General features: G+C 55.8%; 1 protein-coding gene across 3 annotated transcripts in view; it reads right to left on the bottom strand.

The window, feature by feature from the left end:
* Window positions 1–364: 364 nt before the first annotated feature.
* The window catches only part of TLN1 (talin 1), a 35,363-nt gene continuing 19,789 nt past the window's right edge, over window positions 365–15,938 (bottom strand). For all 3 annotated transcript variants that reach the window (XM_064736386.1, XM_064736388.1, XM_064736387.1), the window contains 30 exons: window positions 15,799–15,918; window positions 15,017–15,214; window positions 14,550–14,689; window positions 14,353–14,446; window positions 14,107–14,196; window positions 13,814–13,936; window positions 13,488–13,631; window positions 13,025–13,186; window positions 12,797–12,937; window positions 12,386–12,567; window positions 11,913–12,045; window positions 11,691–11,792; window positions 11,430–11,600; window positions 11,116–11,265; window positions 10,886–10,987; window positions 10,663–10,782; window positions 10,223–10,369; window positions 9,323–9,489; window positions 8,898–9,081; window positions 8,533–8,658; window positions 8,133–8,249; window positions 7,868–8,053; window positions 7,662–7,769; window positions 4,609–4,714; window positions 4,344–4,468; window positions 3,925–4,050; window positions 3,729–3,791; window positions 3,315–3,497; window positions 2,523–2,648; window positions 365–1,568 (listed from right to left, as the gene is read on the bottom strand). In XM_064736386.1, coding sequence (XP_064592456.1) covers window positions 1,437–1,568; window positions 2,523–2,648; window positions 3,315–3,497; window positions 3,729–3,791; window positions 3,925–4,050; window positions 4,344–4,468; window positions 4,609–4,714; window positions 7,662–7,769; window positions 7,868–8,053; window positions 8,133–8,249; window positions 8,533–8,658; window positions 8,898–9,081; window positions 9,323–9,489; window positions 10,223–10,369; window positions 10,663–10,782; window positions 10,886–10,987; window positions 11,116–11,265; window positions 11,430–11,600; window positions 11,691–11,792; window positions 11,913–12,045; window positions 12,386–12,567; window positions 12,797–12,937; window positions 13,025–13,186; window positions 13,488–13,631; window positions 13,814–13,936; window positions 14,107–14,196; window positions 14,353–14,446; window positions 14,550–14,689; window positions 15,017–15,214; window positions 15,799–15,918 — 4,068 coding nt within the window. In that variant the 3' untranslated portion in view covers window positions 365–1,436. The remainder of the gene's footprint in view (window positions 1,569–2,522; window positions 2,649–3,314; window positions 3,498–3,728; window positions 3,792–3,924; window positions 4,051–4,343; window positions 4,469–4,608; window positions 4,715–7,661; window positions 7,770–7,867; window positions 8,054–8,132; window positions 8,250–8,532; window positions 8,659–8,897; window positions 9,082–9,322; window positions 9,490–10,222; window positions 10,370–10,662; window positions 10,783–10,885; window positions 10,988–11,115; window positions 11,266–11,429; window positions 11,601–11,690; window positions 11,793–11,912; window positions 12,046–12,385; window positions 12,568–12,796; window positions 12,938–13,024; window positions 13,187–13,487; window positions 13,632–13,813; window positions 13,937–14,106; window positions 14,197–14,352; window positions 14,447–14,549; window positions 14,690–15,016; window positions 15,215–15,798; window positions 15,919–15,938) is intronic.

Here is a 15,938-nt window from a genome sequence, read left to right as displayed (position 1 = left end):
GCACTCCTACTGCACCCTACCCAGGAGTATATATGGCTGGTAGCAGGAATGGGGCCAGGAGCTGAGCTCCAGACAAAAAAACCCACCCTGCCTTCCCTGAAGCCCAAATCCCCAAGAAACAAAATCCCCAAGATCCCCTCCTGCAGTGGTGGCCCCCCGGCAGCACCTGCGAGGCCAGCACATGGCTGGCAGCGGGGGTCCGGCCTGCCGGGTGCCTGGGGCTGGACGTGCCTCAAATATTTTCCATGCTGTATAAGCACCCGTGGTACACTCCCCCCCTCCCTTTGCTGGGAGGGAAGGCGCCCAGGCCCCCCTGCCCTCCCCTTCTCCTGGAGAGGCCCATTGATACCCAGTTGGCAAGAAAGCAGGAAAACCAGATTTTATTGATGAATGCGTCTTTCTGAGGAGACACTGGCATCCCCCACCCCACCCCGGGGTGGGAGGGAGCTGGTTTCCTTCAATCTTTAATATGGGATGCTTAAAAGTATCAAAATGGTGAGAGAAGCCTCAGCAAGTGCAAAGGGGAAGGGACAGGGGTCCCGGAGCCAAGGAGGGGTGGGATGCTGGGCTACGGGACCCCGGCAAGAGCTGGGTGTTAGTGTGCAGGGCATGAGCAGGCAGGGAAATAAATGAACTTTGGAAGCTGCAGGCTCAATACTAGAGAAATGGAAAAGTTACAAAAATACTGCAAATCTTGGAAAACAATGCAGGCACTTGGGAAGAAGGAGGAAGGCAGAGCTGGCTGGGGCCGCAGTCGGGGGGAAGCCCTGCAGGAAGGCAAAAAACAGCTCTGGGAGGGAAATCATCACATCATCCCCCATCCTGAGTGGAGGCACTGTGGCTTACTGCCCTGCTGCCCCAGAGGGGCCTGGGCTGAAAAAAATACTCATGGAGTGGATGCAGGGTCTTCCAGGGTACCTGCAGAGGAAGATTCAGCCAGCAATAAGGCATTGGAGGTGAAAGGCAGCTCCACGCGAGAGCTCAGCGAGGGGTGGCTGCTCCCTGCATGCTATGGCAAAGGAGAGGGGAAGCCACCCGCCTGTCCCCATCCCGCGTGGAGGAGAGAAAAAAAGGGGCACGAGAGGGAAGGAAGAAGGCACAAGTAAATATCCCCTTGCAGTGGAGAGCTCTGTGGGCCCGCACCCCGGGGCTGGCGGGTGAGCCCTGAGCCAGTGCAGCCCCGGCTCCCACCCCAACCGAGTCCCTCCGAGCGCTCTGATTGTGCCTTGGGTGTGCATGGGAAGGTGGCTGGGCAGCGAAGCGGAGTTGCTGGTGCGGCACCGGCTTGGAGGGGCAGCTGAGTTAGTCCCTTTGCTCTGGGTGCGGGCAGAGCTCTGGTCTAGCCCAGACAGCCCTTCGCTTGTGGCGGGTCGTCTTAAATAGGAGCAGGCAGGTGGGCAGGCGGCAGTCTGTGCGGTGAGCGGAGGGCGTGCGGCTCAGTTCTGCTCTTCGTCCCGCAGCTCCGAGGGCAGGAACTTGTACTGCTGCTGCCGGATCATTGCCAGCTTCTTCCGCGCCTCCTCCAGCTCCCGCTCCTTGCGCAGCATCTCCTCCTGGGCAGCGATAATCTGCCAGGAGAGAGCCCCAAGGTCACGACTGCCTCCCACGGGGACGGCCACAGCCTCTGCCACAGCAGTGCCAACGCCAGAGCTGCGTTCTCTGGCAGCTGCTGCCCTCCCTCACAGCCACTGCCTCACCGGGCATGAGGACTGTTTGTCCTTGGGGTGGGTACTCTGGACATAAAGCATGGTACTCTGGACATAAAGCAGAACAGCACAGCTTCTGAGCTCTGCCCTATGTACTGTGTAAAGGGTCTCAGCTGCAGGGAGCCAGCACTAGGACTGTGACAGCCCACACTAGGTAGATGTCACCCTATCCCACTGCTCTGCTTTTTCCTTGTGTCACAAAGGATACTGTGGGCTCTGCACCAAGGAGAAGCCAGGGCTTTACACTCATGGGAGCATGCACCATCACCCACTGCTACTTGTGGCGGGATAAGGTGAGGCCTCATTGTTTAACTGGTGCTCAGTGGTGTGGCAGCAGCTCTCTGGCCACAGAACAAAACACAACTTTCCCAGGCATTGTTCTGGGAAAAGTCTGTGAGATCAGAGAAAAGAACGAGAAACAATTCTTAACTTGCTGCACCTCGTATTGTGAACATGTGGAATGCGTTATGGAGATTTGTTTACCAAAGGGTGGTTTCTTAATTAGCCAATGGTGATGGTGTTTGGACTAAAGGACCAATCAAGTACACCTGTAGCGAACTAAGGTATAAAAGTATGGGTTTCTTAATAAAGATATATTAATCGGCCTTCTTTAATACATAGAGTCTATGCCAATTATTACCTGGCCAGGGGCCCGTTGCAATGATACAGTGGGATGGCTGAACTCACAGCATTTTTGTGAGGCTCTCTCAAGACATGACTGTACTGGTGGGTGGTAGGACACACTTCTGAGACTGGCACACACAGGTTGTGGTGGCACCTAGAGCTGCTCCTGCCCTGAGCAGCCCCACTCCTCACCTGTGCAATTCCTCCGACCATCTTCTCCTTCACCACCACCGTTTCATCATGGTCCTGGAAAGCAGCTGCCTTCTGTGCTGCCTTCACCAGATTGTCTGATGCCCTCTTCACGGCATTTCCAGCGGCCTGCAGCAGGGAGGAGGAGAGCATCAGTGTGAGTCACAGCCCCAGAGTATGACTGCTGTCCAGGGGTGTGAAGGAACTCCTACCCCAGGCTGGGCAGCAGGCAGGACTGGCAGCCAGGAGCGCTGGGAGCTGCAGGCAGGGATTCCTTTACATGGCTCGCTGCCTTGTCACCCGCTCATGACCATTTCAGGCATTTCTGCTCCCAGGCAGGCTCTGGCTCCTCTCTGAGCCGCAGGGCAGGGACTGGGAGGCAGCCCTGCTGCCTCTCCCCAGCCCTTGGCCCCAGTGCTGAGACCCCATGTTAACCCCCCAACACACGGGCATTAACCTCTTGTGTGCCATGGCCTCTGAGGATTAACGGTGCTACAGAACATGCCCTCCACACATTAACCTCTTGAATATCAGTGAGGAAGTGCACCCATTTCAGATATTCCTGTGCCAGGTCATTGTTTCTGAATGCTGCCGGGCTGAGCAGCCCAGCATCATTCACATGCCTGGCACACAGCCAGCAGTGAAATCCAAGCAACCTGGAGCCATGTTCCAATGAACTTCCCACTGATGGCATGCAGGCAGGGAGCATGAGCCCTGGAAAGCATCCACGTGCCCTCACGCTACTCCCAGCCACCCTTCAAACAACTGGGGCTGAAGAGGCAGCCTAGGACTCACCTGGAGCCGCTTCATGGCCTCCGAGTCGTGGTCAGCCTTCACCTTGCAGGCCACCAGGAGCTGGGCTGTGGAAGCAGCCACCTGCTTGGCGGAGGAAATGAGCTTCTCCTCACTGGCATGGCCCTGCACCGCGGCGTTGGCGGCTTCGCACAGGTTGTTGGTGGCAGCAGCCACCATGCGTGCCTGTGGCAAGAGAGGCTGTCAGGGGAGGTACAGGAGCCCTGATCGGCTCCGGGGAGGTGGTGGGGCATGGGATGGAAATAACCAGCTTCCACAGCATGTGGGAGAGGGAGGAAGAAACATGGCTGCTTCTTCCACTGAGGACAAGTAAATGGGCAAAGCATCCTTGTGTTTGCAGCAGGAGTCAAGAGGAAAGTTTCCCCCTCAACCCCTCAGCATGACCTTGATACTCACGGCTGAAATGAGACCCTGGGACCACTGTCCATCATCCACTGCATTGGCTGGGATGGCACCTACCTATGAAGAAGGAGGGGAGGAGCAAGGGTCACCACCCTGCACACCTCTTGTCACAGGCATGAGAGTTACAGGCAGCCTCAGAAGAAGGGAGAACCCTTCTCTACATTTTCTTCTTCCCCTCTCATGGCCTTACTTTTCCTTGGGCCACTAATTCCCGCTGGGCTGCTGAGGCTGCCTTCACCAGGGCACTCGTGGCTGCAGCAATGGATTTGGCAGCTTCCAGGATCTGCTCCTCAAAGTTCAGGCTCTCGTCTGCTTGCTGTGGGCAAAAGCAGAGTGTGAGTCCCAAGCAGGAATGCTGGGACAGATGGAGCAGAACAGGAGGATGGCTGCAGGCGGCTGAGGGCAAACATATAAAGCTGGATTAAGGGCTATGGGGTGCAGTGGGACATGGGCTACCCAAGGACAGTTCAGCTGGGGATGTGAGAGGTAGCAGGAGTACAGGAAGAGGGACCAGCTGTCAGATGGGCCTACAAACCTGAAGCACAGACAGGGGAGCCCCAGCCCACCCCAAGCTGAGCATGAAGGTCAGACAAGGCTCAGCACTGCTACCTTGGGCTTGGCTCTTGGTTTCAGCTGCTCCAGCTTCTTGGCTGCAGCCTCAATGGCAGCTGCTGCCCCCAGCAGCTCATTCTCAGCGATGACAGTGGGGTCTTCTGGGTCAACCCACTCCGTCCCTAGGAACACCAAGAAGCCAGGCAGGTTACACCTCCACGCAGTCTCATTTCTGAGCTTCCTGCCTCCTCCAGCAGCTGCTGAGCCCTCCGCCCTAATCCCAGCCCTTGTTTATGCCCCTCTGAGCAGGATCTTTCCTTACCTTTCATGGCCTCGGCTGCCTGGATGAGCTCAGTGACAGAGCTGGCCACGCGCTTGGAGAAGCCTGCCAGCTGCTGCTTCAGCTCATGGGTTGGCTTCTGCAGGATCTGGGGAGAAGGAGCAGATGTAAACACCTGGAAGAGGGGAACTTCATGGGTCTGTTTGGGGTGCGCTCCCCAGGGAAGTAGGGCGGGATCCCCCAGCCCCCTCCCACATGTGTACAGACAGGTCAGGCACTGTCTGAGATGCTTTCTCAAGTGAGTCTGGCTATTCTCTTTGTGCCCCAGGATAGGATGAGCTTCCCCAGGGCCCTCCTGCATTCACAGCTTCTGGGACATCTTACAGACACAAGACCCTCAGCACAAGCCTTTCTGCTCTTAGCAGCTACCCACACCAAGATTTCTCCCCTGCAAATAATTTCAAGCTCCATATCTCCTTTGCTGTCCCCATTTTGGAGGTTTGTTTGCAAACACAAGCTGGGCAAAGGGGCAAACCCTGGAGTGACATCCCAGCCAAGGAGGGCTGGCCCATCAGGATGAGGTGGCAGGCAGTACCCTAAGGGTCCTCCCCTGGGCTGGAGGGACACATGCACACACCACAGCACACGTGTGCACGCACACAGGGTCTGTATGCACAAGCAGAGCTCACTGCTGGCCCAACTTGCACCAGACAGGCAGCAGCTGCCCATCAGCTAGAGCAGGGGTGAGTACACAAACACAAACACAAGGGCCCCAGGGTCCCTGTGGACACACGCAAGTCCCACCCCAGCACTGGGCTGGGCACACAGACACACCATGAGCAAGGCTCATGCTGAGGTTAGACACCAGCAGGCACCCCAGTGTTGCCTTACTCACCGGCTGACAGAGAGGAGGGAGAAGAGAGAAAAGAAAGCAGTGAACGCCCCAGCCAGAAGGAGGGGAGACAGGGGAGGGGATGGGAAGTGGGTGTTTTTTGGTGAGGGGTGAAGGGCCGTCAAGAGGAGCAGTGGGAACAAAGGATCAGAGATCCTGAGGAGCTGTGCTGCCAGTATAAGCTCCTACTTCAGCCTTGCAGAGTAAGGCACGACAGGGCACCTGGATGAGGCTCCCACAGCCAGAGGAGCCACCTACACTCAAGAGTAGCCATGGATCCACTCTCCTCCTCACACCCTTTGCACCTCAGTTCTCCCCACCCTGAATTGTTTCACTGCAGTTTTGAGCCACAGAATCTCTCTGCTTTTGGAGGGAGAGACCTATTGTTACCAAATACCAAGTCCCCATGGAGGCTCAAATTCCTACCCCTCCCCAGTGAAATATGCAGGCTTTCCCACTCCTCTGCCGGGAGCCATGTTTTCCAGCCTGAGACAAATAACCCTTATTCTTGAACCCTAACCATACTTGTTCATGCTTTGCAGAAGGCACTGGTTCCCTTTGTCCCTTGGGGACAAAGTGTACAGCAATGACCTTGCTGCTGCTGGGGAATGAGGCAGCACCCATTTGCCATATGCCATCTCCCCTCCCATTCCCCTAGATCCTTCCTGCTTGTGGTTTCCCAGGAACCTGCTGTCCTTTGATAAACAGGACCCATGAGCTTCACTCCTGCCTTCATAGACCAGAGTGCTGTGGAGACCGAGGTGAGTCATGGCTTTTTCCTGGCCTTGTGGTGGGCCATCCCAGCAGAGAGACCCGAGCAGTGTGAGGCTTAGAGTACTCAAGCTGATGGCACACAGGGATGGCTCGTTTGCCCTCATGAGCACATCTAGTCTAAATGCCTTGTTATTAAGTCTGCTGTCTGCTATGGCAACATGTTTAAAACTGCTAAATGATCTCTGTCTGGAGCTGAAGGCACCCCGGAGGCTACAAGCTTAGTAAGAGGCACCCCCAGTGAACATTTTTAAGGATGTTCCAATGTATGATAGTCAAAACATTGCACAGCAGCAGGATGGTAACACCCAAAATACAGGGGAATGGCCTGTTCCTGCAAGTAGGCTGACCTCGGGCACTGCCACACTAAGTCATTAGCCTAATCATCTGTTAACAACAGGTCAGCCAGAGAATTTCTGCTCAGCACTCCAGCCTTGGCTGCCATGATTCATGTGTGCCTGAAGCATCTTCCAGGCAGACATTTGATCTAGATGCAGAGGATGGAAAACTCACTGCTCCCCTTGGAACTGTACCCCAGTGGTTGCCTCCCTTGAATAAAACCACCCTTTGACTTCTCCTCTACGCAGCTTTCATTTCTAGCCATTGATTCCTGCCCACCTCCCCCTGCTGCTGCCAGTGCTGGTTACTCTCTGCCTAAGGGGGATTTCCCTGCAGGAAACCACAGTTTGGGCTCCACTACTTCGTAGCTGGTGATCCCAGACAGCAGACTCTCACTAACCAGCTTAGTGCAACCTTGACACAGAGCTGAACCACTGTCAGTCTCTGTCCTGTTGAGAGATCTCACAGCAGCAGGGGTTGAGTGTGCACATCCCCACAGTGCCCCTGACTCCACTTCTGTGGTCTTGCCAAGAATGCAAGCTGTTGGAAAGACTTCACTGGATCTTTCCTACCACGCTAGAGGCTTAATTTACTTCTTGTAAACTAATGTTGCAGCTGAAGTCCTTGGGAGGACTCAGGCAGAGGGAGACTGGATCAAAAGGGTGCAGTGGGCGCTTCCAGTCATTATCTTTGCTATGGCAGGCACTGTTCATCTCCCACACATAGTGCTGTGGGCATGACACTGTTTTCCCACTGCCTGAGTGTTTCCCTCCTTTCACTTTTACTGGAAGCTGTATTTTTACAAGATTATGCTACCGTGTTATTGATTTCCAGCCTCCATCTGTTTGTAGTCAGTTAATCTCCATCTGTTGTTAGCAAAATACCTTTCTTAGAGCCTGTTGAGTTCTCTGACATCTGCTTCCATGGCAGGGGCATGGACACATGCTGTGCCAGCACAGGCAGCAACGTGGGCTGTGCAAAGGGCTAAGTGGGAAGAGGGGAAGAGCCCAGAGGACCTTGGGGATCTGGGGAACACCCAGGCAATCCACGGTCAGCCTCTGCCCACCCTGGGAACCGGAGTGGGAACACTCACCACCAGCACATGCTCCAGCAGCTCCAGGTAGCCATCAGCACACTCCTTGCCAAAGCGCAGCGCCCGTTGCCGCACGTCCCCGCTCACCTCCGGGTGGTAGGCTGCCTCCTGCAACCCGGGCACAGGGAAACCCCTAATCACATCCAGCACCATCCCCCTCCACCCACAAATCCGTGCTAGAGATCCACCCCCACTGCCCGCCCCACCTTGCAGGAGCGCAGCATGTCTGCGATGGCCCGGCGGCTCAGGTTGGCCGTGGCGATGACATCCTCCTGCCGGCACGAGTTGCCAGCGGCCACCGCTTTGGCTGTGGCCATCGTGATGCCTTTGGTCATGCGGATGAAGTCCTCCGGGGTGGAGACCTTGGCAGGAGGCACTGGGGAGGAGAAGACCTGTGGGGCGAGAGGCAGCGGTGAGGCGCAGGGCGGCAGGCGAGCAGCATGGCAGGGACAGCCCTGCGGCCGTACGCACCGCCAGCTCCTGGCGAATGTGCTCAATGGTGGCCTCCAGTGCCCGTGTCCCCTTCGTGGCCTCGTCCTCCACAGCCTTCACTGTCTTCAGCAAGGAAGTGACATTTGTCACCATCACCTATGGGAAGAGATAGAGCCAAGTGAATCTCCAAACAAGCTCTGGCCTGGTGCCAGCACCTGTCCTTCCCCTGTGGATTGGTCCCAAACTGCCCCATCCCCATACTCCACTCAAACTGCCTCAACTGCTCCTCTGCAAGCTGTGCTCCACCTTTTATGTGTCCCTTTCTACTCTTTTGTCCTGACTGCACCCCAGGTGTGTTCCCATGCCCACACAGGCAGAAGAAAACCCTTCTCCAGCCCCACTGCCTTCTCCCCTTCTTCCCATCACAACCAGCACAGACCTTGGCAGAGTTCTTCAGCTGGTAGACAGCAGGGTCATCTCCAGCTTTGCCAGCAGCTGCTTTGGTGGCACCAATCAGGTCTCCAAGTGCCTTGGCCACATCCTTCACAGCATTGATCAGGACCACCTGGGGAGAGCAAGATCAGAAGAATGGCTGAACTGAAGTCACTCTTGGCGGCTCAGCAGTGAAAATTTGGGCACTAGAGGGCACACAGGGAGTCCAGCTCAGCTAGCACCAACCAAAGCCCAGCCCCCTCTCTACCCAACCCTTGGGATCCAGCCTGAGCACCACATGACATCTGCATCCCTCAACCCCTCCAACCAAGCTACCAGCAGCCTCCACTCGGCCCACACACCCCATCACACCTGGGTTTCAGGGTCTTCAGATCCCAGGCTGGCAGCACCCAGCTTCACCACCTCAGCCAGGCGGGTGATGGTGGACACAGAGGACTGGGCAGCCTGGGCTAGCTTCTCCTGGCTGGCTGTGGCATTCTGCACCAACACCTTGGTGTCCTCCACCAGTGCCTTGGCTGTCTTCAAGATGCCCTCCCTGGAGAGAAAAAGTGTGTCAGGAAGGACACAGCTCTCTACTGCACACATAGTCCTTGGGGTACAGAGAGACTGTGGATCCTGGTTTTCCCATGTACAAGCTGGAGTTTTGGGAAATTGAGGCAGCACGACCTGAGCTTGAAGCTCTCCTCGGGGCTGGTTCACAGCTCAGAAAGACCATGGGACACAGCTTGAAACCCCTGTCTCTGGCTGAGCAGAGGCTGGACAGGGTGCCTGGGTACCTGTGGTCAGCAAAGGTCTCAGAGTTCTCCCGGTTGAGGGTTCCTGCTGTAGCAAACATGATGGTGGTGTCAAGGTCAGCAATGATGCCAGAGACAGCGCTGGCTGCTGTGATGCAGGCTTGTGTCCCACGGTTCCCAGCCTGAAGAGCTGCCAGCACATGAGACACCTGTGGGGTACGAGTAAAGTGACTGGGGGAGCAGCGCAGGTTCAGGGAACCCTCACTGCACACACCTCCAACACTCCTAAGGGTGGCGCTGCTTCATACCAAGGAGAGGAACTGGGAATATTTTGGTCTGCACACCCCTTCTTAGCTTACAGTTATTTATTTTTACCTTGCAAATATCATGTTTGGTGGTCTAAGAGATGCTGGACTCAGCTAGTTTTCAAATTAGTAAGAGTTGCAGATGCAAGGCACAACTGACAAGTGTTTACTGTTGTGTTTTTGCTGACAAGCATTGCTGCTCTACCCATATCAACTAGACTTTTTAAACTACATTTTTTCATCTGTTCGTCAGAAGCCTGCTCTTTAGATTGGCTTGATGGACAGCATGCCAGCAAAAGGTGAAGGGGAGACTGATGACTGAGCATGAGCTGCAACCATTGCTTGCAGATGCTTTGCCCAGCTCTGCAAGAACTGATCTGGAGAGCCCTGGTCTGTCACCAGGGTGTAGGTCAGTGTTCCCAGGCAGGCTGCAGCACCTGGGCATCACACTCACCCACCAGCTGCTGTTATAGAGTCTGCAGAGGGGGATCCATCCTCCACCCCATCAGCTGGGCAGGGTGAGTGTGGCCAACAGATTCCAACAGGACCAGGAAACCACCCTTGGAGTGGTGGCTCCAAGGGCACATGGCTGAATCCAGTATCCCTCCCACCTCACCACTGACCTCTCAACGCCTACCTTCTCAGAAACCTTGCGTGCAGTCTCTATCAGCTCCTTCTTGGTGTAGGCATCGCTGGGGCTGCACTGCAGGGCTCCAGCCTTGGTGACCAGGGCAGCACAGCCATGACCCAGCTCCTGCACCCGGCGCTTGATGTGGGAGCCGATCTGCAGAGGAATGTGTGTGTGACAGAGTCAGCAGGGAACTAAGCCCTGCATCTGTGACACCCGCTGGGAAACACCCGCAACCCAGCTCCTCTTTCCCAATCCTCCCACTCAGGGGAAGGAAAAAGGAAACACAGCTTTGCTCCTTGTTTCTATGTCATGTTTCAGGGGAGGTGTGAAAGCTGCCTGTCCCCAGCTCCAATGGGAGGTTCAAATGTCCCCGTCCTCTGATCTCACGCCCCAACAGCCCCTGCTCTGCCCCACATCACACTCCAGCACTTTCCCCAGGCTCGCACCTCCTCATTCTCGGCAGTGAGGGCAGCCGGCTTGGCCTCTTGTGCCAGCTGCCCATAGTCATGGGTGAGTTGGTTGGCCAGTATGCCCAGCTCATCTGGGTTGGTGGTGGATTTGGTGACCTGTTGATGGAAGAAGAGCAGGAGTTGGACAGGGTAAGGAGGGCACTAGCCTGACTCAGTGGCAGGCAGTGCATTCTAGAGTGACAGGCTTGCTTGCACCCACCATTTCCTGCACAGTCACTGCAATAGCCTTGGCTGTCTTCACCATCGTGGTCTGGTAATCCACAAAGGTACCTTCTGGCTCACCCATGGGCCCCTCGTCCAGCTGCAAGAGACCACCAGGAGATTGACTCCTGCTCTGACCCACAAGGTCTTTAGCTTGTAGGGTTTGTCCCTGACTCTCCCCCTCTCCCACATCCAGCTCTGTCCAGGTCCTCTCCTTGCTCCCCTCACCTGGTTGATGGCTTGGGTGATGGAGTCCACCATGCCTCCCACGACACCTGCAGCACTGGCTGCCTCATTCAGGGTGGTGGTCAGGTCCTCCACAGCTTCCTTCATCATTTGCACAGCCTCTTCCAGAGCTTCCTGGGTGTGGGCAGCTTGCTGCAAGGAGAAGCCAGAGTCAGGGAAGACAGGCAGTGGCTCCCCTCCCAACAGGGATGCTGCACACAGACTCTGGGTTTTCCATGTCTGGCTCATGTGCATGCACCATGCAGCACCCACATGCAAAGGAGGGCACGCAACTGACACGTGCTCCTCCTGCTCACCTTGGGGTTCCCACCAGCCTCCTTGGCTGTGTACAGCATCTGCAAGGCGGATTCAGCCAGTGTTTTGGTCTGGTCCAGGAGGTTCATCTGCTGCTGGTGGTTGGGTGTTTTGGAGGCAGCACCAACAGCTGCCATAATGAGTGGCTCGAAATACTGAGCCATCTGGGACACCTAGGGAAGAGCAGTGTCAGCACCAGCAGCTTCCAGCCCCAGCTGATTGTACCTCTCCTCCCCAGGCACCAAGTGCCACACCCCCATTACCTTGTGCCCCAGCTGCGAGGCCTCGGCCCGTGCCGCAGCAGCCACAGGCTCGATCAGGTTGCTGATCTCCTGGACAGCTGTGATCATCTGATTGTGCAATGCCTGTGCAAAGAGAGGGTGTTGCATGAGGCTGCAGCAGGGCTGGGGTCCCTTCATGCTGCTGAGAGCCCAGGGAAGGATGCCCAGTGCCTTAGGCTTGCCCACAGCGTGTCCCTGACCCACCTCCTGGGAGATATCTTGTCGGGGGGCCAGCTGCTGGCTGATGGCAGCAAGGGATGCCTGGTCCACCTCCCGCAGGCATCTGTTCAGGACCTCAATGGCCTCATCACACTCCCGCTGTCCTGGAGCTTTGTCCCTGAGTGACAGAAGAATCAGCCAAGCACTGGCAGCTGCTACACCACCCCTTCAGCCCCAGCCTTGGCTAGTGCCGATGAGGAGCAAGACCTCTCTCCCAGGCTTTGGGGCAACCCAGTGTGATAGAGGCTGTGCACATCAATGTGTATTCCCGTCAACCCTTGTGAGAACTGGAGGAGCAGCTTCCAGAAAGGACAAAAGGGACAGTGTTCTCCATCCTGTCTCTTGCCTGCCTGCACCAGCTGTCCAAGGAGATGATGAGCCAGAACATCCCCAGGAATGCTTGCTCAGGGCAGGGGTATATGGCAACAGGGACAGAGCCACAGCAGGACTCTGCTCACCTCATGTTGGTGATCAGCTTCTTGATGGAGTCTGAGACTGTGCGTGAGTGGCCAGCGAGCACTGACCACTGCGGTGGGTCCTTGGGGTTGACAGCCAGAGAGCGGGCAGTCTGGATGAGGCCAGCAGAGCTCTCCAGCATAGCCTTGGCTGAAATGACAATGGGCTCCATGGCTCTGCGCCCCTGCACAGGGAGACAACAGGTGAGGCAAGGGAGTGTGCATGGAAGTTGCTCCCTCTCCCATGATCCTTACCCTGGAGCAGCCCCTTGAAGCCCAAGGCTTGCTGCCACCTCCCCATCACACCCCCTCAGTGCAGGCCCCCCAGCCTCAGGGAAGGCACAGCTTCGCTCCACCCCAGAGCAGAGCCTGTCACAGCCAGGCTCCATCCTCCCTGTCCCAGCAGCATCCCACCTCTGGGCTGATCTGAGCAGGAACGGTGGCGAACTCTGGGTTGGAAGCGAAGGCTGTCAGGTTATCCACAGCCTCTATGAGAGGGGCAGTGGCAGCACGGCACCGCTCCCGGTTCTCTTCGTTGAACTCGCCATCCAGGGCCTGGTGTGGAGAGATCAGAGCAGTTATCCAACCCCTCTGCACCCCAAATCCTATCACCAGCACACTGCCTCAGAAGGGACTCCACACCTTGATGGTCTTCACCAGGTTGGCAGTGCTGTTGGCCACCTCCTTGGCTGACTGGACGAACTGGCGCTTGGCCACAGGATTGGCGGTGCGGGAGGATGCCAGACGGCATGTGTTGCACAGGGCTGAGGTGTGCTTTGCTACGATGGTGGCTGCTGACAGTACCTGCAGGGGAAAGCAGAGTAAGGCAGGATTCACCCACTATTCCTACAGCTCTCCCTTCTTACCCACCCTGTGAAGGGCACCAGTGACCACAGGCATCCCTTTTGGGCCACAAGAAGGATCAGCAAGATCCTGCATGTCCCACTGCACCAAAGCTGCCAGCTCGTTCCCAGTGCAGCTGATGGGGCCTGATGAGACACTAGCCATCATGTTGGCCAACTCTTGGGATGCAGCACTTCCAACTAGCTTCATATTCCTTTTGATGCAATCAAATGCCTATAATAGAACCCCACCCCACACTCACCTGGGACTGAGTACAGGCAGGGTCCACCAGGTTCTGGCAGGCCATCTGGATGGCTTGGTTAGCTCTAGCAAACTGAGTGGGATCCACCAAGCCCTGCTGTCCGGCCTGGCTGTTGGGGTCTGAGACCCCCACAAGGTAGGCAGCCTAGGAACATGGGAGATGTGGTGAGAGAGAGAGCCTGCACACTGCAGGGAGGCTCACAGAGAGCACGGGCTGCTGAGGGGTCTGGCAGCATTTCCCACTGATTTGGAAAGGCAGGGGTGGGAGTGCACGCAACAACTATGTCCCTGGGGTAAGGCTCAGGGCTGGGACTGAGTGTGTCTCACCTGCGCAGCTGCCTCTGTCAGACCACAGAGAGCTTTGGAGGCCGCACTGATGGAGTCACCAAACTCGGGCAGTTTGCTGTTCTTGGCATTCTGAGAGATGCCAGCCATGGACTCTCCCAGCACCTGCAGGACACGCCACACACTGATTATGGAGATCGCCTCCGATTCCCACAGTGCTCCCAGGATCAGAGTTCACTGTGTTTCATTGGTAGGGAAGGAATCACCTTTCCCTTTGTTCACATATCCTTCCCAAGCCCTCCTTGTTCTTCCCAAAACCTCCATTCAGGGCTTACCTTGGAGTTCTCCATGACACTGTCAAGGCAGTTGAAGTAGGACATGTCATTGACAGTCTGGGTGGGGTTCTCCAACAATTCCTTCACCGTCTGCAGGGACACAGGTGTGACACCCAGAGGAAAGTTTTGCATCCCCCATTTGCATCTCCTCTTCATTCCCTCCCACTGTTCTTTGCAGTGGGGTGCAGTTCCCCCATACCCAACACCTCAACCCCTCCAGTGCCTTGTCAATATGTGGCTTCTTACCTCCAGCTCTCGCAGGGCATTGTCACACTCCTTCTGGCCTGGGGCCTGCTGGGTGCACATGGTGATCAGCTGGTTAATGCTGTCAGTCACAGCCCTGCCAGGGACATGGGAGAAAGATATACAGATCAATGCATGCCCCACCACCCAGCCCCACTACTGTCTATGGCCAGCAGCTCTCAGGGAGCAGCTCCGCTTACCGTGCTGCTGCTGCCAGCTGATTCTTCAGGTTGGGGGCAGCAGGGTCAGCAGAGAGAGCCTTTGCAGCCAGCAGCAGCTTGCTGGAGGACATGGAAATGCTCTTCAAGTTCGACACCACCTGTGCCTGATCCTCCTTATTCTGCAATAAGCCAAAATGAGTTTTCTGCAGCACCTCTTAAAGTCCACACCCATCCTGGGTCCACTCTGGGGATTTTCCATCTGAGCATTTCCCTTCATCCAACTTGTCCGCCAACAGCAAGGAAACATGAATTCTTGCTGAACTAACCTAAGCCACCTTCTCCCTGTTGCTGTGGTTTTGCACAGCTCCAGTCCCCATCTCCCTGGCTGCATCGGCCACAGCCACCCTAACCACCACTGCCTGGACACTGTCTTTGGTCAGCTACCTTCTCAGATACCCCAAATCTCTCCCTTCATTCAGGATACCCCAACAAGCATTTCCTCTCACCGGGGACTGGCTGGCCATCTCCACTCCTGCCTGCAGGAATTCATTGAAGTCATGTCCGAATTTGCCAGAGGACTTGGCCAGGTCTTGAGGGGTGCCACGCGACGCCTGAACCAGCTCATTGGCAGACTGATTGAGCCCTGCTGCTGCCTGGTTCAGCTGGCTCTGTGCCTCCTGGAAGCTTTTGGTGCTGGGAGGGAACTGGAAGGAAGGAGAGGTTAGGAGAGGCACAGAGATGAAAGAAGAAAGTCAGGCACATGCTTGGGGATACGCAAGAGTAACCCAATGCAGTTGGACCAGCCTGCATCGCCAGATTTTCCCCTTCCCCTCCCGCCCCAGCTCAGCTCACCTGTGGAGAGCCTGGTTTAAGCATGGCTTAAAGAAAGAGGCCATGACGGTATTCAGCTAAGGGAAAAAGCAGCCTTTCCCAGGCTTGATCCTGTAAATAATTAGGTTCTCAGCCACCTTTTATATAAACAACAAGATTCTCAGACCATTCTGTCCTTGGCTGCTACTGGGAACAGATAGCCGGTCTGGGAATAGATATGAAAGTTTTGAGAACCTTTCATATTATGGTGGGAACACTGATCTTGGTTTCAGTAAACTAACTTCAGGTATTGTAAACAAAAGGAGGAGCTGAAGTTTTCTCTACAGCCTGTCAGGAGCTCAGATTTTGCAATATGCATGAACTTAATTAACACGGTTATAAAAAGTGACTGAGTGAATAAACGGAGTCAGATGCGAAAAATCAACAAAGGTGGTCGCTCCCTCACTTCAACACTCACCGAATCTGAGAGCAGCCTCTTGCTGGCCTCTCCCACCATGCGGATGGCAGCATCCACGTCCCGCTGCCCTGGCAGGCAGTTAACACAGCGGTTCAGGGCCTGTGACACTGCCTTGGCCACCTGCAGGGAAGCAAAGAGAG

Source organism: Zonotrichia leucophrys, chromosome Z (genome assembly GCF_028769735.1).
Source record: "Zonotrichia leucophrys gambelii isolate GWCS_2022_RI chromosome Z, RI_Zleu_2.0, whole genome shotgun sequence".
In the NCBI taxonomy this organism is placed as follows: Eukaryota; Metazoa; Chordata; class Aves; order Passeriformes; family Passerellidae; genus Zonotrichia; species Zonotrichia leucophrys.
This window is presented reverse-complemented; position numbering and strand designations above follow the sequence as displayed.